At 56.9% G+C, this 17020-nt stretch overlaps 1 protein-coding gene across 1 annotated transcript in view; it reads left to right on the forward strand.

Annotated features, from left to right (window-relative positions):
• The first annotated feature begins 550 nt into the window (after positions 1-550).
• The window catches only part of EEIG1 (estrogen-induced osteoclastogenesis regulator 1), a 34042-nt gene continuing 17572 nt past the window's right edge, over positions 551-17020 (forward strand). Inside the window, exon 1 of the mRNA XM_055322225.1 lies at positions 551-1013. Coding sequence (XP_055178200.1) covers positions 868-1013 — 146 coding nt within the window. The 5' untranslated portion in view covers positions 551-867. The remainder of the gene's footprint in view (positions 1014-17020) is intronic.

The raw sequence follows: 17020 nt of genomic DNA on the forward strand, positions 1-17020 counted from the left end.
GCTGGGCCTCAGCATTCTCCCGGCGGCGCCACACAGCGTCGGTCTCTGGCGGCGGCGTCCGGGGCGCAGGCGGCGGCGCTGCTGCTCGCGGGCTGTTGGGCAGAGGCGGCGAGCGAGGCGGGTGCCACCGGCCGGCCGGAAAGGCGCCTCAGCTCCGCCGGGGCCCGCGGCGCGGGACCCAGGACCGAAGAGGAGGCGGCGCCCCGGCTGCCCGGGCCCGGTGCCTGCCCCGAGGGGGGCCGCGGCCGGCCGTTCCTGGCCCGGAGTGTCCCCGCCGCGTCTCCCGGAGAGGCCCCCAGAGCTCCCGGTCGCCCCCTGGGGGTGCCTTCAGCCGCCCCGGACTCACCTGCGCGGGCCGCCGGCGCCCAGGTGCGGGGGCGTGTGCGCGCAGGGCGCCTCCCCCGACCGCCAGCGGGGCGGGGGCGGGGCCGGGGCCGGGGCCGGGGCCGTCCTCCGCCTCACCGGTCCGCCAGCCGCGCCCGGTAGCGCGGCGAGAGCTCCCCGGGGACCGCGGAGCGGGATGCTGCCCGCCAGCGCGGCCGCTCGCGCGCCGCCCACCACCCCAGCCCCTGCCTCCTGGGCCATGCCCCGCCGTTTACATGCCGGTGAAGCCCCCGGCCACTCCGAGCCCCTCCGAATCCCGGCGTCCCGACGGTGAAGCCAGCCGGCCCACGAACTGGACTGGTCGCTCAGACCTGGGCCCTCCGGACTCAGATCCCCGCCCGCTCAGCCGCCTTCGCCACCATCTGGGCGGGATCGGGCTCTGATGTTTTGAGGAGGGGGTGTGGTGTAGGGAAAGGAATCCTGGGGATTTCTGCCCCCCCCCTTTTTTTGGCCTTCGGGGCTTCAGACTCAGGGAACTCGCTCATGGCTTTCTTGATGAAGAAGAAGAAATTCAAATTCCAAACCACTTTCACCCTGGAGGAGCTGACTGCGGTCCCCTTCGTGAACGGAGTCCTCTTCTGCAAGGTCCGGCTGCTGGATGGCGGGGATTTTGTCAGCTTGTCGTCAAGGTAGGAGCTGGGGCAGTGGCGTCTGCAGAGGAGGGGGGGGGGATGATGGGCCAGATCTAGCCACTTGGCACATGGAAGCACCCCTCTGGGCCCAGAGAGTCCTGGGGATTATGTGTGTCTGGGGCAGGTTTGCACAAGGCAGGGCTGAGTGATGTGGGAGGTCTGGGCCTGAGCAAACTGGCAGGATGCCGGTACCGTCTGCAGGTGACCAGCTGGATAGATGTGGGTTCCTTTTTTCAACTCCCTCTTGGGGCCCTGCCCACAGGCTCATTCCTCAGACCTGTGCAAAGAGCCCACTGGGGTTTGTGCCTGGAAGGTCTGAGACCGAGAGGAGTATTCCACGCCACCTTGCACCCGGCTGGCCGCTTGGGCTGTAATATGATTTAGAGCCTGGGCCAGCCACAGGTTCCCAGGCACTCCCGGTCTGGCTGGAGGGAAGTGGCTGGATTTTGGCCTGCCCAGCCCTCTCTGAGTGTCTGTCCTCTTCTGGCTGTGGCTTGGACTGCTTTGCATTGTAAATGCCCTTGTCAATGAGCCTGCCCCCCTCTCTGAAAGAGGCTCAGTCCAGTTCAGTTTATGTGTTCTTCCCCATCCTGCAGGTCCAGCTGTCCAGCTCATTGCTGAGGGTGACTGAATTCCTGAATGACTACCTGGGGTCACACAGTTTCGGCTTGCGGGGGGGGGGGGGCAGTGTCTCGGAGTCTGACAGATGGGGTTTTAAGTCCCAGCTCTGTCACTTCCTGGGCTCAATAACAGGTCTCTGTCAGAGTTGTGGAGAAGTTTCAGTAGGTAAAGTGCAGTACAGAGCCTGGCCCAGTGCCTAGGACATGCTGGTTCCCTTCCCTGGTTTGTCCCTTTGCTCCTCTGGCCTCGTTGTGGGCCCAGTTAGCTGGAGCTGCCTTACTTGAGCTGAGATGGAGAAACTGAGGCCCAGAAAGAGAAAGTGAGTGGCTTTCCAGGGACCTCGCAGGAGGCAGTTGTCAACTGAACTTGGCCTATTTGGAGACCTGTTTGATGAATCTGGTGGTCTGAGAGGATGCAGGTGAAGGGGTAGGCATATAGCCTAACCCAGATTTAGGAGTTTCTGGTACAGACAGGGTGGGGTGCCTTTTCTCTGCACTTGGGCCCACTCAGGCCTGGAGGCTCCCCAGTCTGCCAGGAACTGCTTATCTGAGGAATTCACAGAAGGGCTGCCCTTTGCTGTGGGGGCTGGTGGCAGTCTTCTGCCTGGGAAGGCTGGGATCCCGTGGCCACCCACAGAGCAACCTGAGGTTTGGAGGGGTGGGAAGGATTGTGCTCAGGGCTAGGGTCTGGGGTCTGACACTCACTGGGTGATCTTGGGCAAGTTACCTAACCTCTCAGATTCTAAGAACCAGCATTTGTTGGTGCTGTGCTCCCCATTTTACTAGCACTTCTTCCCTAATTCCTGGACTATCCCATGGAGGGGGGTAGAGAGAGGGGGCACTGTAGGATTATTATCCCCATTTTACAGAGGTGAAAACTGAGGCTCAGGGAGGGAGTGATTTGCTTGAGCTAATACAGAAGAGCCCAGATTCAGTCAGGGTGTGCTTTTAACCACTATCTTGTTCTACCTTTGAGCCTTGGTTTTCTTGTCTATGAAATGAGAGAAGTCATATCTGCCCCCAGAGTTGAGAGGATAATGGATAACGGCTGTGCCACGTCTGTCTCGGGCAAATTGTTGCAGCAGTTGTGGTTATTATGGCAGAGGGGTTCAGGCTCCAGGCCCTAGGCCTCCCACTTCCCAGGGACCAGCTGGAGTCAGCAGAGGGCCCACATGTGAGCTAGGGGTGGAGCAGGGTTTTAGATCCCACCAAGCAATCAATATTCAGCCTCAGACTGAGGTCACCTCCCAGGCACTGGGGCCATTGTCACCCTACCTTTCAGTCTTTCCATTGCCCTAAACCTGCCCCCTCATCTGGGAAACTCTGGAAAGTTCCAGGTTTTGGCCCACAGTGTCTGGATTTCACCTCTGCCGCCCCTTCTTCCCTCCTGGCAAGGGGCCAGGGATTCCCTGAACCCAGCTGAGCCCAAACAACCTTTCCCAGCCCTAGTCCTGGTTGAAACCTGAGAGGATTGTGGAGGGAGGAGCTGATACTGAGCCCCTAAGGCTGGGCACATGGTAGGCCCTGAGTACCTGTCTCTTGCTGGGCAGGTGTGGCTGCAGCAAGCAGACAGGGACATTGGAACCTGAGGTTGCTTTAGAGCTGCTTTGGCTTTTGCCCAGGAGATAGGGGTTCCTGGGCTCCTACCCTCTCCACTCCCATCCCACCCATTCTATTCTGTAGCCTGGGAGCCTTACCTCACAACCCACCCCTCCAGATGGCCAAGGCCCCATTGTTTTGGAGTTGCGGTAGGGTCAGGGGTGAGGAGGCCTGCTTAGGTCCTGGGCACAGATCCAGTAGCATACTCTTCCCAACCCCAGGGACCCCTGGGATGGCCTGGAGACTGCTGGTGGCAGCATGTGTGTTGTCTGAGTAAGGCCCTGAGGCCCCACCCCTGCAGTGCCTGCCTTCCTAGTTGGAGTGTTTCTGTGTGTTGGGTGCTATGGCAACAGCTGGGTACACAGCTCCAGCCTGACCCAATTTGAGCAGGTAAAGCAGGTGGTATGCCATGCTGTTCCCCAGCCTCATCTTGGGCCTCCTTACTAACCGTAATCCTCACAGCTACTGTGCTCCAAGGGCCCGTGCTATGTGCCAGTGTTTTGCAAGTGGTATGTCCATTAATCCTCTTGGCCATCGAGGTGAGGGGGACACCAAAGCCAGAGAGGTTAAGGCATATGCCAGAAGTCACTTGGCTGGTAATGTAATTGGGAAGATATCTTATTTACCATTAGGGTTTAAACTGCCTTCGATGTGCACTTAACTGGATGCAGGGGATCTGCTGAGCTCCTCGAATGGGTGATCAGTTGAGCCTTGGAACCACCCCCTGAACTGATGAGGAAACTGCTCAAGAGAGCTGAAGTGATGGACCCATTTCACTTAGCCAGGGAATAACAGGGCTGTGATGTAAATTGGGCAGGCCTGGCTCCAAAGTCCTGCCTTGCCTTGGTGGCAGAGGGCTGGAAGCAGCTACAGCCGCATGTGATGTCCTCAGACCTTTGTTTATTGGGTTGGATGGCAATAGTCTAGATTTGGATTAGATCCTGTGATATCTGAGGAAAAGGGGCTCTAGGGCCAGAAGTGGGGGTGAAGCTAAAATCACTGCCATGGATTTGGGGCCAGGCATGGGCTGGCACTGGGGCATAGTGGGCATTTGCCAAGGTCCCTGCTTGGAGTCCTTTCAGGCAGATGCATCCAGATGGCATCTGGAAGGCTTTCTCAGGGGTCCTGGGAGGAATGCAGAGGTCCCAGCCAAGTCTGGTGAGTTGAGAGGCAGCAGCCCGGGCCATGGTCTCTCCAGGGCAGGCTGGGTGCAGGCTTCCAGTCTTGAGCCAATCCATCCTTCAGGCAAGAAGAATCCCAAACATCCCAAGAGGTCTCTCTGCCCAGCTGGCACAGGTCCTGTGGTCTGGCCCATGCATGTGCTGGCGGTGCCAGGGAAGAGAGCAAGAGGGAGGCATTGATTTACCGTATAGCAAGTCCCCTCAGGAGGAGACAGGTGGAGAACCCTTCCTTGGCCAATGGCCAACGGGATAGGGAGGGACTGGTGAAAATGAAGATGAGGAGTGGCCAGGCCTGACTGCCACCCTCCCCCCACCCCCCCACCCCCCCCACCCCCCGGTCTTGGTGGTCCAGCTGACGGGCAGGGGGGGAAGTGTGGCCTGGTTTGCCCATTAGGATGATGGCTTTTGGCTGCTGAATGGAGAAGATGCAAGGGGTCCTGACCAGTACCCCGTAAGGGACAGTTGGAGCTGGCCAGGTGGGTTTTGCTGGCCCAGCTGTGTGGTAGCAGGTAGAGGGAGAAGAGCAGACATCTTGGAGAGAAGGTTGGCAGGCAGAGTGGGCAGGTGGGTTTCCTGGTCCTGAAGCACCTGGCACCACACCTAGTGCTTAGTGGTTGCCTGAAGATGGAAGTTCACAGGGTGCACAGTGGCCAAATGTAGCTAGGATTTTACTGCCCCGTACTGTGCTCTAATAGTTTTTGACAGAATAAAAATCCAGACTTTTGATTTCTTTTAAATTGGATATCTGGCAACAGTGCCACGTGGCAGCATTTGGCCCAAGGGGCTTTGCAGCTGCCTTCTCCATGGGATGCTGCTCTAGGCTCCTGACCCCACTGCGCACCTTTGGATCTCTGCCATAGTCTGCCTCCCTTGTTTTACTAGGTCCTGCCTGAGGCCTCTGCGAAAGGCCTTCTATGAGCAGGCTGAGGGACATGAGAGGCAGGCACCTATGGAGAAAGTCCTGCTGGCAGGCTGTAGAGGCCACCCCAGGCAGCCAGGCGGTGGCACCAGGCCAGCTGCTGGGTCCCTGTGGGGTCAGACCGTGCTGCTGGTGCCCATGGTGAAGCCCGAAGCTGCCCAGCCTGGTCCTGGCTTTGCTCTCTGCTCCTTGGACCTGGTCTTTGCCACCAGCTGGCCACACCTTTGGCAGGTGCCACCCTGGCAGTCCCTGCTACTTGTCTGCCAGCCTGGCAATGGCAGAGCCCTGACCTGAGGTGATCTGGCTCTGTGGAGCCAAGGCTATTCCCTGAGGCCTGTTCTTTGCTTTGTGGTCTGTCCTGGGAGCCACTCTGGCCAGGGGTTCTTAGCAGTGATGACTTTGTGTGTCTGAGGGCCCTGAGTGCACTTGAACTCTGTTTGTTCAGTACCTGAAAGTCCTGACTTGCATTCGGGAAGCCCTGCTGAGCCTTGTGATGGCTGCTAGTGTGTCTGTTCACATGTCTCAGGAGCCCGGAGACTGAGTGTATGCAGTCTGGTGACTGCCATGTGGTGACCCTGCGGTCACTTGCATGTTGTTGGGGATGGGATGGGCAGTATAACACCCTGGCAGCTGGGGTACGTTTATCTTCTTCCTACCAGACAGCCACAACAAAGTTTGAGCAGGGGAGAAACATAAGATTTGCTTAGAAAGAGACGAAGGTGAGGGCAGCGAGGGATGTCTCTCTTCATTATCCACCTTGTCTGGCAAATGCTTCTGGTTGTGGATACACCAGGCCAGCCCCCACGGCTTCAGGTGCACTCTGTGACCTGAAGTCTGTCATCCCCTGGGCCTACATGGGCTCTCCATGAGGTCACACCGTGCCAGTGATGGCCTTGGTAAGGCCTGACACTGCCCAGCCTGCACCTAGTATTGGTGTCTGTTTAGGGCTGTGCTTGCGAACCCTTGGTTTCTCCTCTGCGCCTCTTTTGACACCTTGAACTTGGAATAGCTCTCACATGCAGGCTTGGAGCCACCGACCCCCAACCTTGTCCAGATGTCAGCTGAGAGTGGCCAGCTAGCAGCCCTCTCTGGCCAACTTGGTTCAGCAGTTGGGAGGAAGCAGCTCTGGTGGAGGACTTACTGCCTAGTTGGTCAGGCTGGTGCCCTGCCCCCGACATAGGACTGGGAAGGACATTCCTGTTCTGCCTCTTGCTGCCTGTGTGACCTTGGGTGAGGGATTTAGTCCCTTAGACCCTACCAAGTGGGGCTGGTAGTGCCTGCCTCACAGTGTTCTTGGGAGGACACAGTGAGATAATGCCTGTCAAACGTCCAGCTTGGTTTCTGGCACATACTAGAGACACAGTACACACTGCAGTCCATCCTCCCGTCCCAGGGCTGAGTCACAGTGGTGGGCTGGGTGGTACACCTCAGTTCCCCCCACCCCCACCCCTACCTGTCCCATGACAGCTGGCACTTCTTTGTGGGCCAGGACTGACTGGGGTGCTGTCTCTGTCTTGTGATTTCTGTGTGGCGCTGTAGGAAAAGGACACTTTCCCTTTGGGGCTTTCTGCCCTTCAGATGGGTGGGAATGAGTGAGGAGCACACTTAGTGCCTAAGGGGCATGCTATCATATTGGAGCACAGGGTCCCTAGTGGGTCTCTGTGGGGTTTTTTGCCCCCATTGCTTTGAACCTGCCCCATCTTGGGGTGCTTGGCTCTGAGCCAGTGCCATCTGGGGCACTGTCCCCACAAGGGCCTGCGCTGGGTCAGGGTGGGGTCCTACCTGCAGGGAAGGACCCCACTCCACAGCCAACTTTGAGCCCCCCTCCCAACAGGCCAAAAATAGCCCCCACTAGAGGTGGAGGCCCCCAGTGTCAGATTCTGCTGGGGACAGGGGAGTGGGTGAGGAAGCCAGGGGCCCCTCAGAGCGGGGAGGCCCCTCTCCTGGGGCTCTGGTCCCCTTGCTTCCACCACGCCTTACTCTTGTAGTTGTTTGCTTCTGCAGTTATGTTGATCTCAAGCTCCCTTCCCTCATTGCTTCACTTGGCAAAACTCCTGCTCAGCCTAAGAGCCACCTCTCCCGGAAGCCTTCCTGGGACTCTTGCCTCATACACCCACTGTGAGTCCTCATCTTAGGACACTACGGTCTCTGTCCCTGCCTCTTAGCTCCTTCCCCAGACTGTGGGCAAGAGTGGCATCCGTTACGTCTTAGTTCTAGGGCTTCCTGCTGCTGCCTGTTGGTGCTGGCACAGGGCTAGAACTTTTCTCCCTTGGCACTGAACCAGCATGGGCATTGGTGGTGCTGGATCGTGTGCCAGATCGTGTGCCGGCCACTGCCAGCTGCTTGGGTATGGCCCCTCCCCACCCTGGGGGCCAGAGGTATCAGCCTGTGTCAGGAGCAGCCCTCACCCGCTTACCAGGCAGCTGGGCGCCGCCACGGGCTCAGAGGCTGGGATTGAAAGGCAGCTGGGGGCATCGATGGGTTGTGTTGGGTGAACCCTCTGTGGGAGGTGGGGATGCTCCTGGTGGGACAGGGGTGAAGAGAGGGCTGGGGCCCACCCCGGGCTCTGTTGTTGGACCTTGGCAGCTGCTTGCTGGCTCTCTGACTGGATGGAGGCTTTGTCCTTTCAGCCTTGGTTTGTTCCTCCATCAAGTGGTGTGGGGTTGCTCACGTGAGGGTGGGAGGACTACCTGTTCAGCACAAGGCCACGCACCTGGCAACTGAAAGCCAACTGAACTTGCTGAGAGAGGAAAGATGCACAGCCTAGTGCGGGGGAGGGTTCCGGGGAAGGCAGAAGTCTGAGTCCTGTTCGCCTTCAGTGCACCCTTTTCCTCCCACCACTTCCTCTCTAAGAGCAGACATGTGGAGACAGCACACCTGTGGCTCCTAGTCCCACAGGGGACAGTTTCCTGACCACCTTCTGGGGGCGGGGCTTGGCGGCTCTTGGGGACACAGCCCTGCAGTCCCAGGGCCCCTCCTCAGGCAGTGGTGCTGGGTTTGGTTCAGGGAAGAGTGGCCAGGTGGTGGGGAGAAGTGCAGACTGGGGCAGAGGGAGGGCAAGGATGAGAGTGCTGAGCTGGAGGGCCCAGTGGCCTGCGGGCCTGCAGTGGCAGGAGGCCATGGGGAGTAGTTTGACCTTTCCTAGGGGGGTGCCCCAGAAGAGATTTGGGTTTTGGGACCAGCAAGGGCCGCCCCCGGGTTGTCCACTTGGGGCTCCAGTTTGCAGAAGGGGAGGTGGCTGTCAGCTGTCATCATGGAATGGTTCCAAACAAGGCTCAAGCCTCTTCTGCAGTGAGAATGAACGAGCCACTGCTACTCATAACCAGGACGGGCGTCACATACAACGTGGAAGGGAAGGAAGCAGACAGCGTGCTGTGTGATGTTGTTGATACAAAGCTCAGAAGCAACCTGATTTAAAAAACCCAACCTGATATGAGTCAGGATGATGTTCTCTTTGTCAGGGTGGCAATCACGCCCGGAAGGGGCTTCTGGGGACTGTCCTGCTCCTTGGGGGCTGGTTATGTGGGGCTGTTCTGAGAATCTGTGAGCCCAGCACTGACAACATCTACACACGTGTGTCAGCAACAGCCATAAGACATCCCACGCCTTTGGGAGCACTGGGTACCTCTAGACAAAAGTGAGGTGCTTTCTTGGCTGCCTGGAAGCCTGGAGGAGGTCTTGCTGGTGGGGCAATCTGAACCGTTCTGACCTGATAAGCATCGCTCCTGTTTATGAGGCTGTAACTCATCTTGGCAGCTGCCAACGGTCTTCTCTGGCTGCAGATTTTCCTTCTGGTGCTTGCAAAAACCCCAGCGGGGGCTGCTGGCCTGGGGGGCTTGGCAGTTCAGAGGGAGGATGGGCTCCTGAGGCTTCCAGACCACGGATGTCTCTGAGCCTTGCTTTCCTCCTCTGTGAAATGGGGTGATAAGCTGCTTGGTGTTTGGTTAAGTGGATTAACACCAGCTATATACCCAGCACAGCCCTGGGCCAGAGAAAGGGCTCAGCGAAGTTTGGCAGTGATTGGTATTAATCTAGGACAGTTATTGGAGGGGACCCAAGGGTGAGAGCAGAAGGGAAAGGTCCACATTCCTTTGTCTCTCCTTTTAATCGGTTTTCTTCTCTCTTCCTGTGGTTCACCCAGTCAGCAAACATTTGTGATTAGAGCCAGGCTGCTGCCCTGGCTTTGCACTAGGCACCGGGCCCAGCAATGACCAAGACAGCCATGGTCCCTGACCTGGGGCCGGTGAGCCGGGGAAGACCATTAGCTGCATCCGCTCTCAGAGGAGATCTAGCACCATGGGGGGAAGGAGACATTGGCTTCTCCCGCCTGCTCTGGCCCTGACCCCTCTCTTTGGGAATGGGCCTTTGACTGACTGGGTATTCTCCTTGAATGCCAGGAGAAGGCTCCAGCACCTCCCAAAGATTATGAGTTGGCTAAAGAAGAATCACCTGGACCTGAGTGAGACACACACATTTTGGAGGCAGACAAGACTGAGGCCCAGGCTTGTTCTGGATGTATCTCCAGTGTCCTCCTCAGGCCTGGCTCAGTGTAGGAAATGCTCAGTTGATATGTGTAGCATGCATGAGTGACAGAGGCAGTGAGTGGCCCAGGGTCTGCATGAGTCTGTTGGAGAATCAGGTGTTGAGGAGGAGGTAGATATTGGGGAGCCCCACCTGACCCTGAGCCCCTTGTCCTGTGGTTGGAATCTTGGGGAGATGCTGAAGATGCCTGGAAAAACAGGTCTGAGTCTGTGTGGAGACGTGACTCCGAATGAGTGGTCTCTGAGTATTCCTTGGTCACCTCAGAAGACTGGGGAGCCATGTGTGGGGCAGTGGGAACACCTGGGAACAGCTCCAGGGGTGGCGATAGCCCTTGACCCCTTGGACTCTGCAGAGAACCAGAGGACATGGGCCAACCACAGCAGGAATGGCCCTTTCATGGAGGTGGAAGGAGCATTTTAAGAAGGCCTGTGACAGCCCTTGTTAGGAGCAGGGCTGTGAGGGTCACTAAGTTAGTCAGTCATTAGATACTTCCTGAGTTACCTACTGTGGGCCAGCTGCTATCCTCAGGACTCCGAAGCAGCAGTGGGTGAGACAAAGGCCCTGCCTCTAAGAGCTTCATACTCTGAGACACGGGAACCTTGTATTTTCACCACACCTAAGACCCAGGCCTAGAAGAAGAAGTGATTTGTCTAGCTGTAGTAGTTGGGGGAAGGGTGCTTTCCAGAAAGGCCTAATGAGGTTGGGTAGGGGCTCAGAGGATAGGGACAGCCCCCTGACTTGCTGAAGACCAGCCACTCAAGGAACAGGGTTCTGGGGATGGGATTCCCTCCCTCCTCTCTTTCCTTCCTTGGATGATTCAAACACCACCCAGATGTGAGTCAGCCAGGAGTGGCCTGGACATTCCTGCCTGGGCCACCTGCCGGTTTATCTCCTGGGTTATCCCAGACAGGCTCAAGGCCTGGGGAAACATCCAGATGTATGGTCCAGGATGGGGAAAGGGGGACTCCATTAGGGGCCTGGTGTGCCTGGCTTCCTGCTGGACCATTGGTCTCAGTTACTTCTGATGGTAATTCAGCATGAGTACCCTCTAGGGGTGGGCTCCTGAGGTAGGGTTTGGGAAGACAGATCAGCACCTCCTGTGTGACCAGTGGACTTCTTGAGAGTTTGCTCATCTGTGAGGTGGGTGGTGGTCATGCCTGCAGAGAGTCAGTGCTTGAGTAGCACCTGGCATATGTGCCAGGAGGCCTAGAAAACAGGACCCGATGGGCCACACTGGGTAGTGGGGGCATCTTTGTATAGGTGTGTGGGATTGGACCAGCACTTGGTCAAAGCTAGAGGTTTACTTTGGATCCTTTCAGTGGCCTACTCTCCTCTTGGGCTAGAAGAGCAACAGAGAGTGGCCCATTGTTGCCACTTGAGAATAGCAGCCTTCACCTGGGTAGTGGGGAAGCTGCCTCTGAGGCCTGACTGCATATAGAAGGCTGAGCAGGGAGGCTGTGTGCCTGTGTACATAAAATGGGGAAGCTGGCACCTGCTCACTGTGGGGTTTTTTTGATCCAGCTCAAGGTTATTGGGCTGAGAGTGGCAGGATTCAAATTCAGGTACATGTGACTCCAGAATCTTTACTCCCACCCCTGATGCTTCCCCACCAGGCCTGAGTGATTTGCCTGCCCCCCTCCCTTTTTCAATCTGGAGTTGCTGCAGCCCCCAGTGGGCTGTCCACTCTGTACTTCCATGGGTCGCTTGCTAATGCCAGCCTTTACTCTTGGGCCAGCAGCAGGGCTCATATTGGCAGGGGAGCAGAGAAGGGGTCTTGGGGGTGGCTGGTGACAACACCTCTCTGAGCACTCCAGTGTCAGCACAGAGTGGCTGGCTTCTAGGAACTGACTGCTGCCTCATCCTGTTGCAGGAGGAGCCGCTGGCTGTGTCAGAACCGCAGCAAGCTGCTTTCCTTGCGCGCAGCCCTGAATTCCTGGCAGGAGGCAGATGTTGCTGGGCTGCCACGTTGGCCACGTCGCTGGGATGGAAGCTCTACCGCCCCACGGCCCCTGGATGGGCGCCTTGGCTGGTCCCCGGGGTGGGCCCCTCCCCAGGCGGCTGTACTCTCTTCTCTTCGGGGAAGCACAGGCAGATGTTGTTGATTTAAATTGTTTCCTTATTAGACTCTCCTGGCTTGGGCTGCCTGGGCTGCGTTTCATCAGCCGGGAACCTTGGCCGCATCACTGGGACCGCCGCTTGCTCTGCCAGGAACCCAGCCAAGGACTGGAAATCATGGAGTGGGCGTGGCCGAGAAGCCACAGGCTGGCCTCGAGACAGGGCCCCCCCACCTCCTGCCCCCACCCCCACCCCGGCTGCTGGACCAGTGGTAGGGACTTAGGTGATACAGCCTTGCTCTGGTTACCTGTCATTGTAGGGGCCAGATAGGAAGAACCCAGGAAGCGGTCCTCTCAGGAACCTAGGAGTACAGCTGGGGCTGGGAGGTCCCTGGGGTCCCACTCATTGCTCCTGGGTATGTCCTCCGTTAGTTGTGTGCCCAGCTCCTGCATCAGAATCCCAGGTGACATTAAGAAGTTCAGTCCCCGAGACACCTGGGCTGTTTGATTTTGGCTCAGGTTGTGATCTCAGAGTCATGAGATTGAACCCTGTGTCGAGTTCGGTCCAAGACCTGCAGCAGTGATTCTCAGTGGGGTGACTTTGTCCCCTGGGGGGACAGTTGATAGTGTCCAAAGATATTTTTGGTTGTTATAGCTGATGTTGTGCTACTGGCAAGATGCTGCTAAATATCTTGCAGTGCACAGGTTGCCCCACTAAAGCCTCCAGAATTTCCATCTCCAAATGGCACTAGCTCTAAGTTTGAGAGGGACACCCTGCCCTGTAGTCTGTAGTTCTGGCAGTGTCTGGGAATCTGGGTGATGAGCCACAGGTTTTTCAGTGTTCCCTCGAGTCTGAGAAGTGCTGTTTTCCTGGGCCCTGCTTGGGGCCATGGCTGAGCTGCCTCCTACCAGGCTAGGCCTCTGTGCTGGGCAGTGGTAATGAGGCAGATGTGCAGACGAGGCCCAGGGGCTGGGACAGTGAAGTGCTGACTGTGGGTGTGGTGTCACGCTGGCACCTGTTCCAGGGGCTGCCCCATCAATACCCCAGATTCCGTGCTCCTGACTTTCTGTTCCTCTCATGACTGCTGGCCATGTTCCATCTTTGCTCTGACTCTAGGGAGTGGCACCGAATGGCCTGTTTGGTCCCTGTCTGCAAGGACCCTGTGGGTGTGGCAACATGTGGCCAGGAGGTGGCTCCCACTAGCACTGACTCCTTATCACCTGGGTGATGGAGACCCTGGGGGTGCTAAGGCTCTGGGATCTTGCTGCACTTTCTGGGTGATGATGCCGGTCTGGGCCAGGTGATGGGGATGTGGCAGTGGGCCAACCTTGAGAACCATAGAGCCTGGACTCTGGGGTGACTCCTGCTGGGAATCCTGAATTTCTAACCAGCTCTCAATGTGAAAGGCTAAGGATGGTGGCTCAGTTCAATCCGACCTGCCACCCTTCACAGCCTTGAGACTCTTCAGTTGCTGGGGCCTGGGAAGAAGCATTTCCCTCCTCCTAGGTGTCCACTTACCATCCTGCTTTTGAGGGGAACTGACATGAGGAAGCAGTGGAGATGTGGCCTTGATGTCAGGCTATCTCAGGTCAGCATCCAGCCCTGTTTTGTGACTTAGGGCCTATCTTGCCTTCTCTCAATCTCAATTTCTTCATCTGTAAAATGGGAATGATAATGGTACACACCTCATAGGATTGTGGTAGAATTCAGATAGTCATATATACAAAACATGTATCCTGGGATCCCTGAGTGGCTCAGTGGTTTAGTGCCGCCTTCAGCCCAGGGTGTGATCCTGGAGACCCAGGATTGAGTCCCACGTCGGGCTCCCTGCGTGGAGCCTGCTTCTCCCTCTGCCTGTGTTTCTGCCTCTCTCTCTCTCACTCTCTGTGTCTCTCATTAATAAATAAGTAAAATAAAAAAAAATGTATCCTGTAGAATGAGCTCAATGAACAGGACCTGCTTTTATTATTGATTGATTAAAGATAAGCCTGAGGAGCAGGGAAAGTGGTCTAAAGTGAGAATCCCACTCTGTGCAGCTCTGTTCTGGGCTCTGGGGAGATAGTGTGACAGATGAGGTGCTTTCTTCATCTGTGTGGGGCCCCAGTGGTGGCTACCACCTGCCTTCTCTGGTCTCTGACACACAGTGAAGCAGATGCTAGGAAGACTTGGCCACATATACTGTGTTGACAGAATTGTCCGTGTTCACCACCAAGCTGAGCAGGAGGAAGAAACCAGACACAGCACCAAGGCGGTGGGCAGTGTCACCCTTCTTGCAGATGAAGAAGTCAGGGCCCCCCCCGAGATGGACCTCCTGGGGGGTCACTCAGCAGCCTGATCCTGTGCCCCCAGAAGCCACCTCCTTCCCTCAGGGTCTGCTTGGACTGTTTCCATTGCCTCAGACATCTCATCTAATCTTCACCTGACCAGTCTCACCTTGAGGTCCCAGCTCTGGTGTCACTGCCCCAGAGCAGGTCAGGCTCCTGTCTGCATTCTTGGAGGCTGGTGGCAGTTACCAGTCACTTGTGAAGTGTCTGTCTCCCCCATTCAACTGTGGCCTCCTCCAGGTCTGCTCCTGCCATGTCCCCACACCCACCCAGGCCCCATGCCAACCCAGCACCCACAGTAAGTCTTTGTGGATGTGTAATAGAGGCCTTGGCCGGGATTTGGGACCAGGGGAGCTCCAAGGGAGTTCTGCTGGCCTGAGGACTGCAGCCTGGTGCGGTGCTCTGCCCTATTTTAGGACAACCCAGAAATAACTGAATTCTGCCACTGGTATGGCCACAGTGGGCTGTGATGGGTGGAGGGCTTGCCCCGCCTCTCTGGGATTCAGGCGTCTAATTGTATATCTTAAACCTAAAAACAAAACTCCCCTGAAAACCCAGTCTCTGTAATTACCTGTCCCTGGCAGCATGGAGCTGGGGACTCACACTTGAAACCCCAGGCTGCAGCACGCCGAGGTCTTCCTCACCATTTCCTGGGGGGTGCCTGGCCCTGTGAGAGGGTAAGTCTGGGTCCAGGCTGTGAATCACGGAGATGAGAGGTTACAGCCCCTTTGCTTTGGACCAGTCCCCCTAACCTCACACCCTCCTAACGCCATACCCTTTTCTCATTTTTCAATTTAAATTTATATTATAGAAATGATTCTTGGACAGAAATGAAGAAGATGGCCCTGTTGTCCCTCATCCCACTCTAGCCAGACCTGCTGTGAGCTCCCTCCTTCCTCTGACCATTGTCCCCTCATGGCAGCGTGCAGATGCAGCAAGCCCCTTGCCTGGGAGCCTAGCGTCCAGGGTTCTGAATGGGCTCCTCTCCGGGCTTGGCTACTTCATCTTTACAGTTCTGTTTCCTGGCCTGTCCTCAGCCACATCAGCAGGACGAGCGGTGGGGACGCCCAGGCCTGTGTTTTCTTAACAAACATGTTATTATGACTTTTTTTCATAGATGCTCATTGGTCTTAATTCTTTCATGCTCCCCCTCTTTCTGAGATAGGCACTCACTGTGTCTCCTGCTGGTGCAGATGCACGTGGAGGCCAAGGGTGCCCAGGCAGGCGGGGTCCCTGTCCCCTGGGCCTGAAGTCCATCCAGGTCACAGTGGTGTGAGGTGGCGCTCGGCTTTCAGGGTCCCGGTCACCCTTCAGGAGTCTTGCACGGAGCCCCTGCTCTTCCTGGGGTCGTTCCCCACAGTGGCTTTGTGGCCTAGGGCCTCATGGCACCGCTGAGCACTCCCAGAGTTCATTTTTTTCCCCCAGTCATGGTTGTTAAAAAGGCCACATTGATACTTAGAGTTCCAAAAGAAAAGGGCACAGTTACCCTCCCCCTCGTCTCGTCTTCCTGTGCTTCCCTACCTGCCTATGCACATGGGCCCGGGATTGCTGACACCTCTGCACAGTTTGGAAGCTTGGGGCCAAGATCTCGTCTCCAGCCTTCCTCCTGGCTCCAGCCACGCTGGTCTCCTTGCATTTTGGTAAACCTGTCAGGCACTCTCCCACCTCAGGGGCTCAGCAGTGTGAAAACTGGCCCTTCTGCCTGGGCTGCTGTTCCTCTAGGGCATGAGTCACTGTCTCACCTCCTTCAGCTCTTTGCTCAGATGTCACCTTCCTAGTCACCTTCTCTCACGGTCTCTGCACCTGGTCACTGCCTGCTGCCTCCCCTGGTTCCTTATTCCTGCTGTTTATATGAACACCCCTCCCCGGCCCTCTGCTCCTCTCCCTCCATTGTCCCTGTCCTGAGCCTGGGACTATCCCACCCGACTAAGGATGTCCGACTCCCTCTCTCCAGAGGCAGCTATAGGGCCAAGTCCTGGCTGTGCCATCTCTGGTTCTATGACATGGGCTCTGGACACAGAAGCGCTCGGGTTCCACACTGGTCTCTACTCCTCACAACTTTGACTATGGGTGAGTTACTCAGCCTTTCTGAGCCTCCCCTGTGTCCCCTGTGAAGTGGGCATGAAGACACCCAGCATTCAATGTTGAAGGGTTCCAGGTGGCACATAGTAGGCCTTTGGGAAAGGGCTGCTGCTAGGGTATTTATTTTACCCTTGCTGTGACCTCCTGGGGTGGGCCAGGGTGGGGCTGTGAGCCTCTTCCCGTGGGAGTGGTGGCATTTAATAGTGTGTGTTTAGAGCCCTGTGGAAACAACGGGGAGGCCCGGCGCTGATCCTGTGAGCCCTGCCCTGGCCCATCTTCCTGTGGAGGGAGAGGAAGGCGCCTGTTACCTGAGCCTGGGAGGGCATGGAGTGGCTTTCTCTGGCCTGGCCTGGCAGGCCCACAGGAACCCCGAGAGAGCCTCAGGCTTCCTGGCCGGCATTCCCAGGGCAGACTCACAAAGAGAAAGGGAGAGAGCCTACAATTCGATATATCAGCTTTTGTTCCCAGACACTAATCCTAATTCCTTTGGGTGTTTCGACATGCCCAGCCTTGTGAGCTTCCTCCTCAGATCTCCAGCAGCTGCTTCCAACTCCTGGGCTGAGTTGAGTGGAGGGGGTAGGTAGAGATCTGAGGGCCTGTGTGGGAGCCATGGCTATCCCCAGATCCCCCATTTAGGCTTGGGCCTCTGGTTGCTTGGGAAGTGTTTCTGCTCTTTTTGCTC

Source organism: Nyctereutes procyonoides, unplaced genomic scaffold, assembly GCF_905146905.1.
Source record: "Nyctereutes procyonoides isolate TBG_1078 unplaced genomic scaffold, NYPRO_anot_genome, whole genome shotgun sequence".
NCBI lineage: Eukaryota > Metazoa > Chordata > Mammalia > Carnivora > Canidae > Nyctereutes > Nyctereutes procyonoides.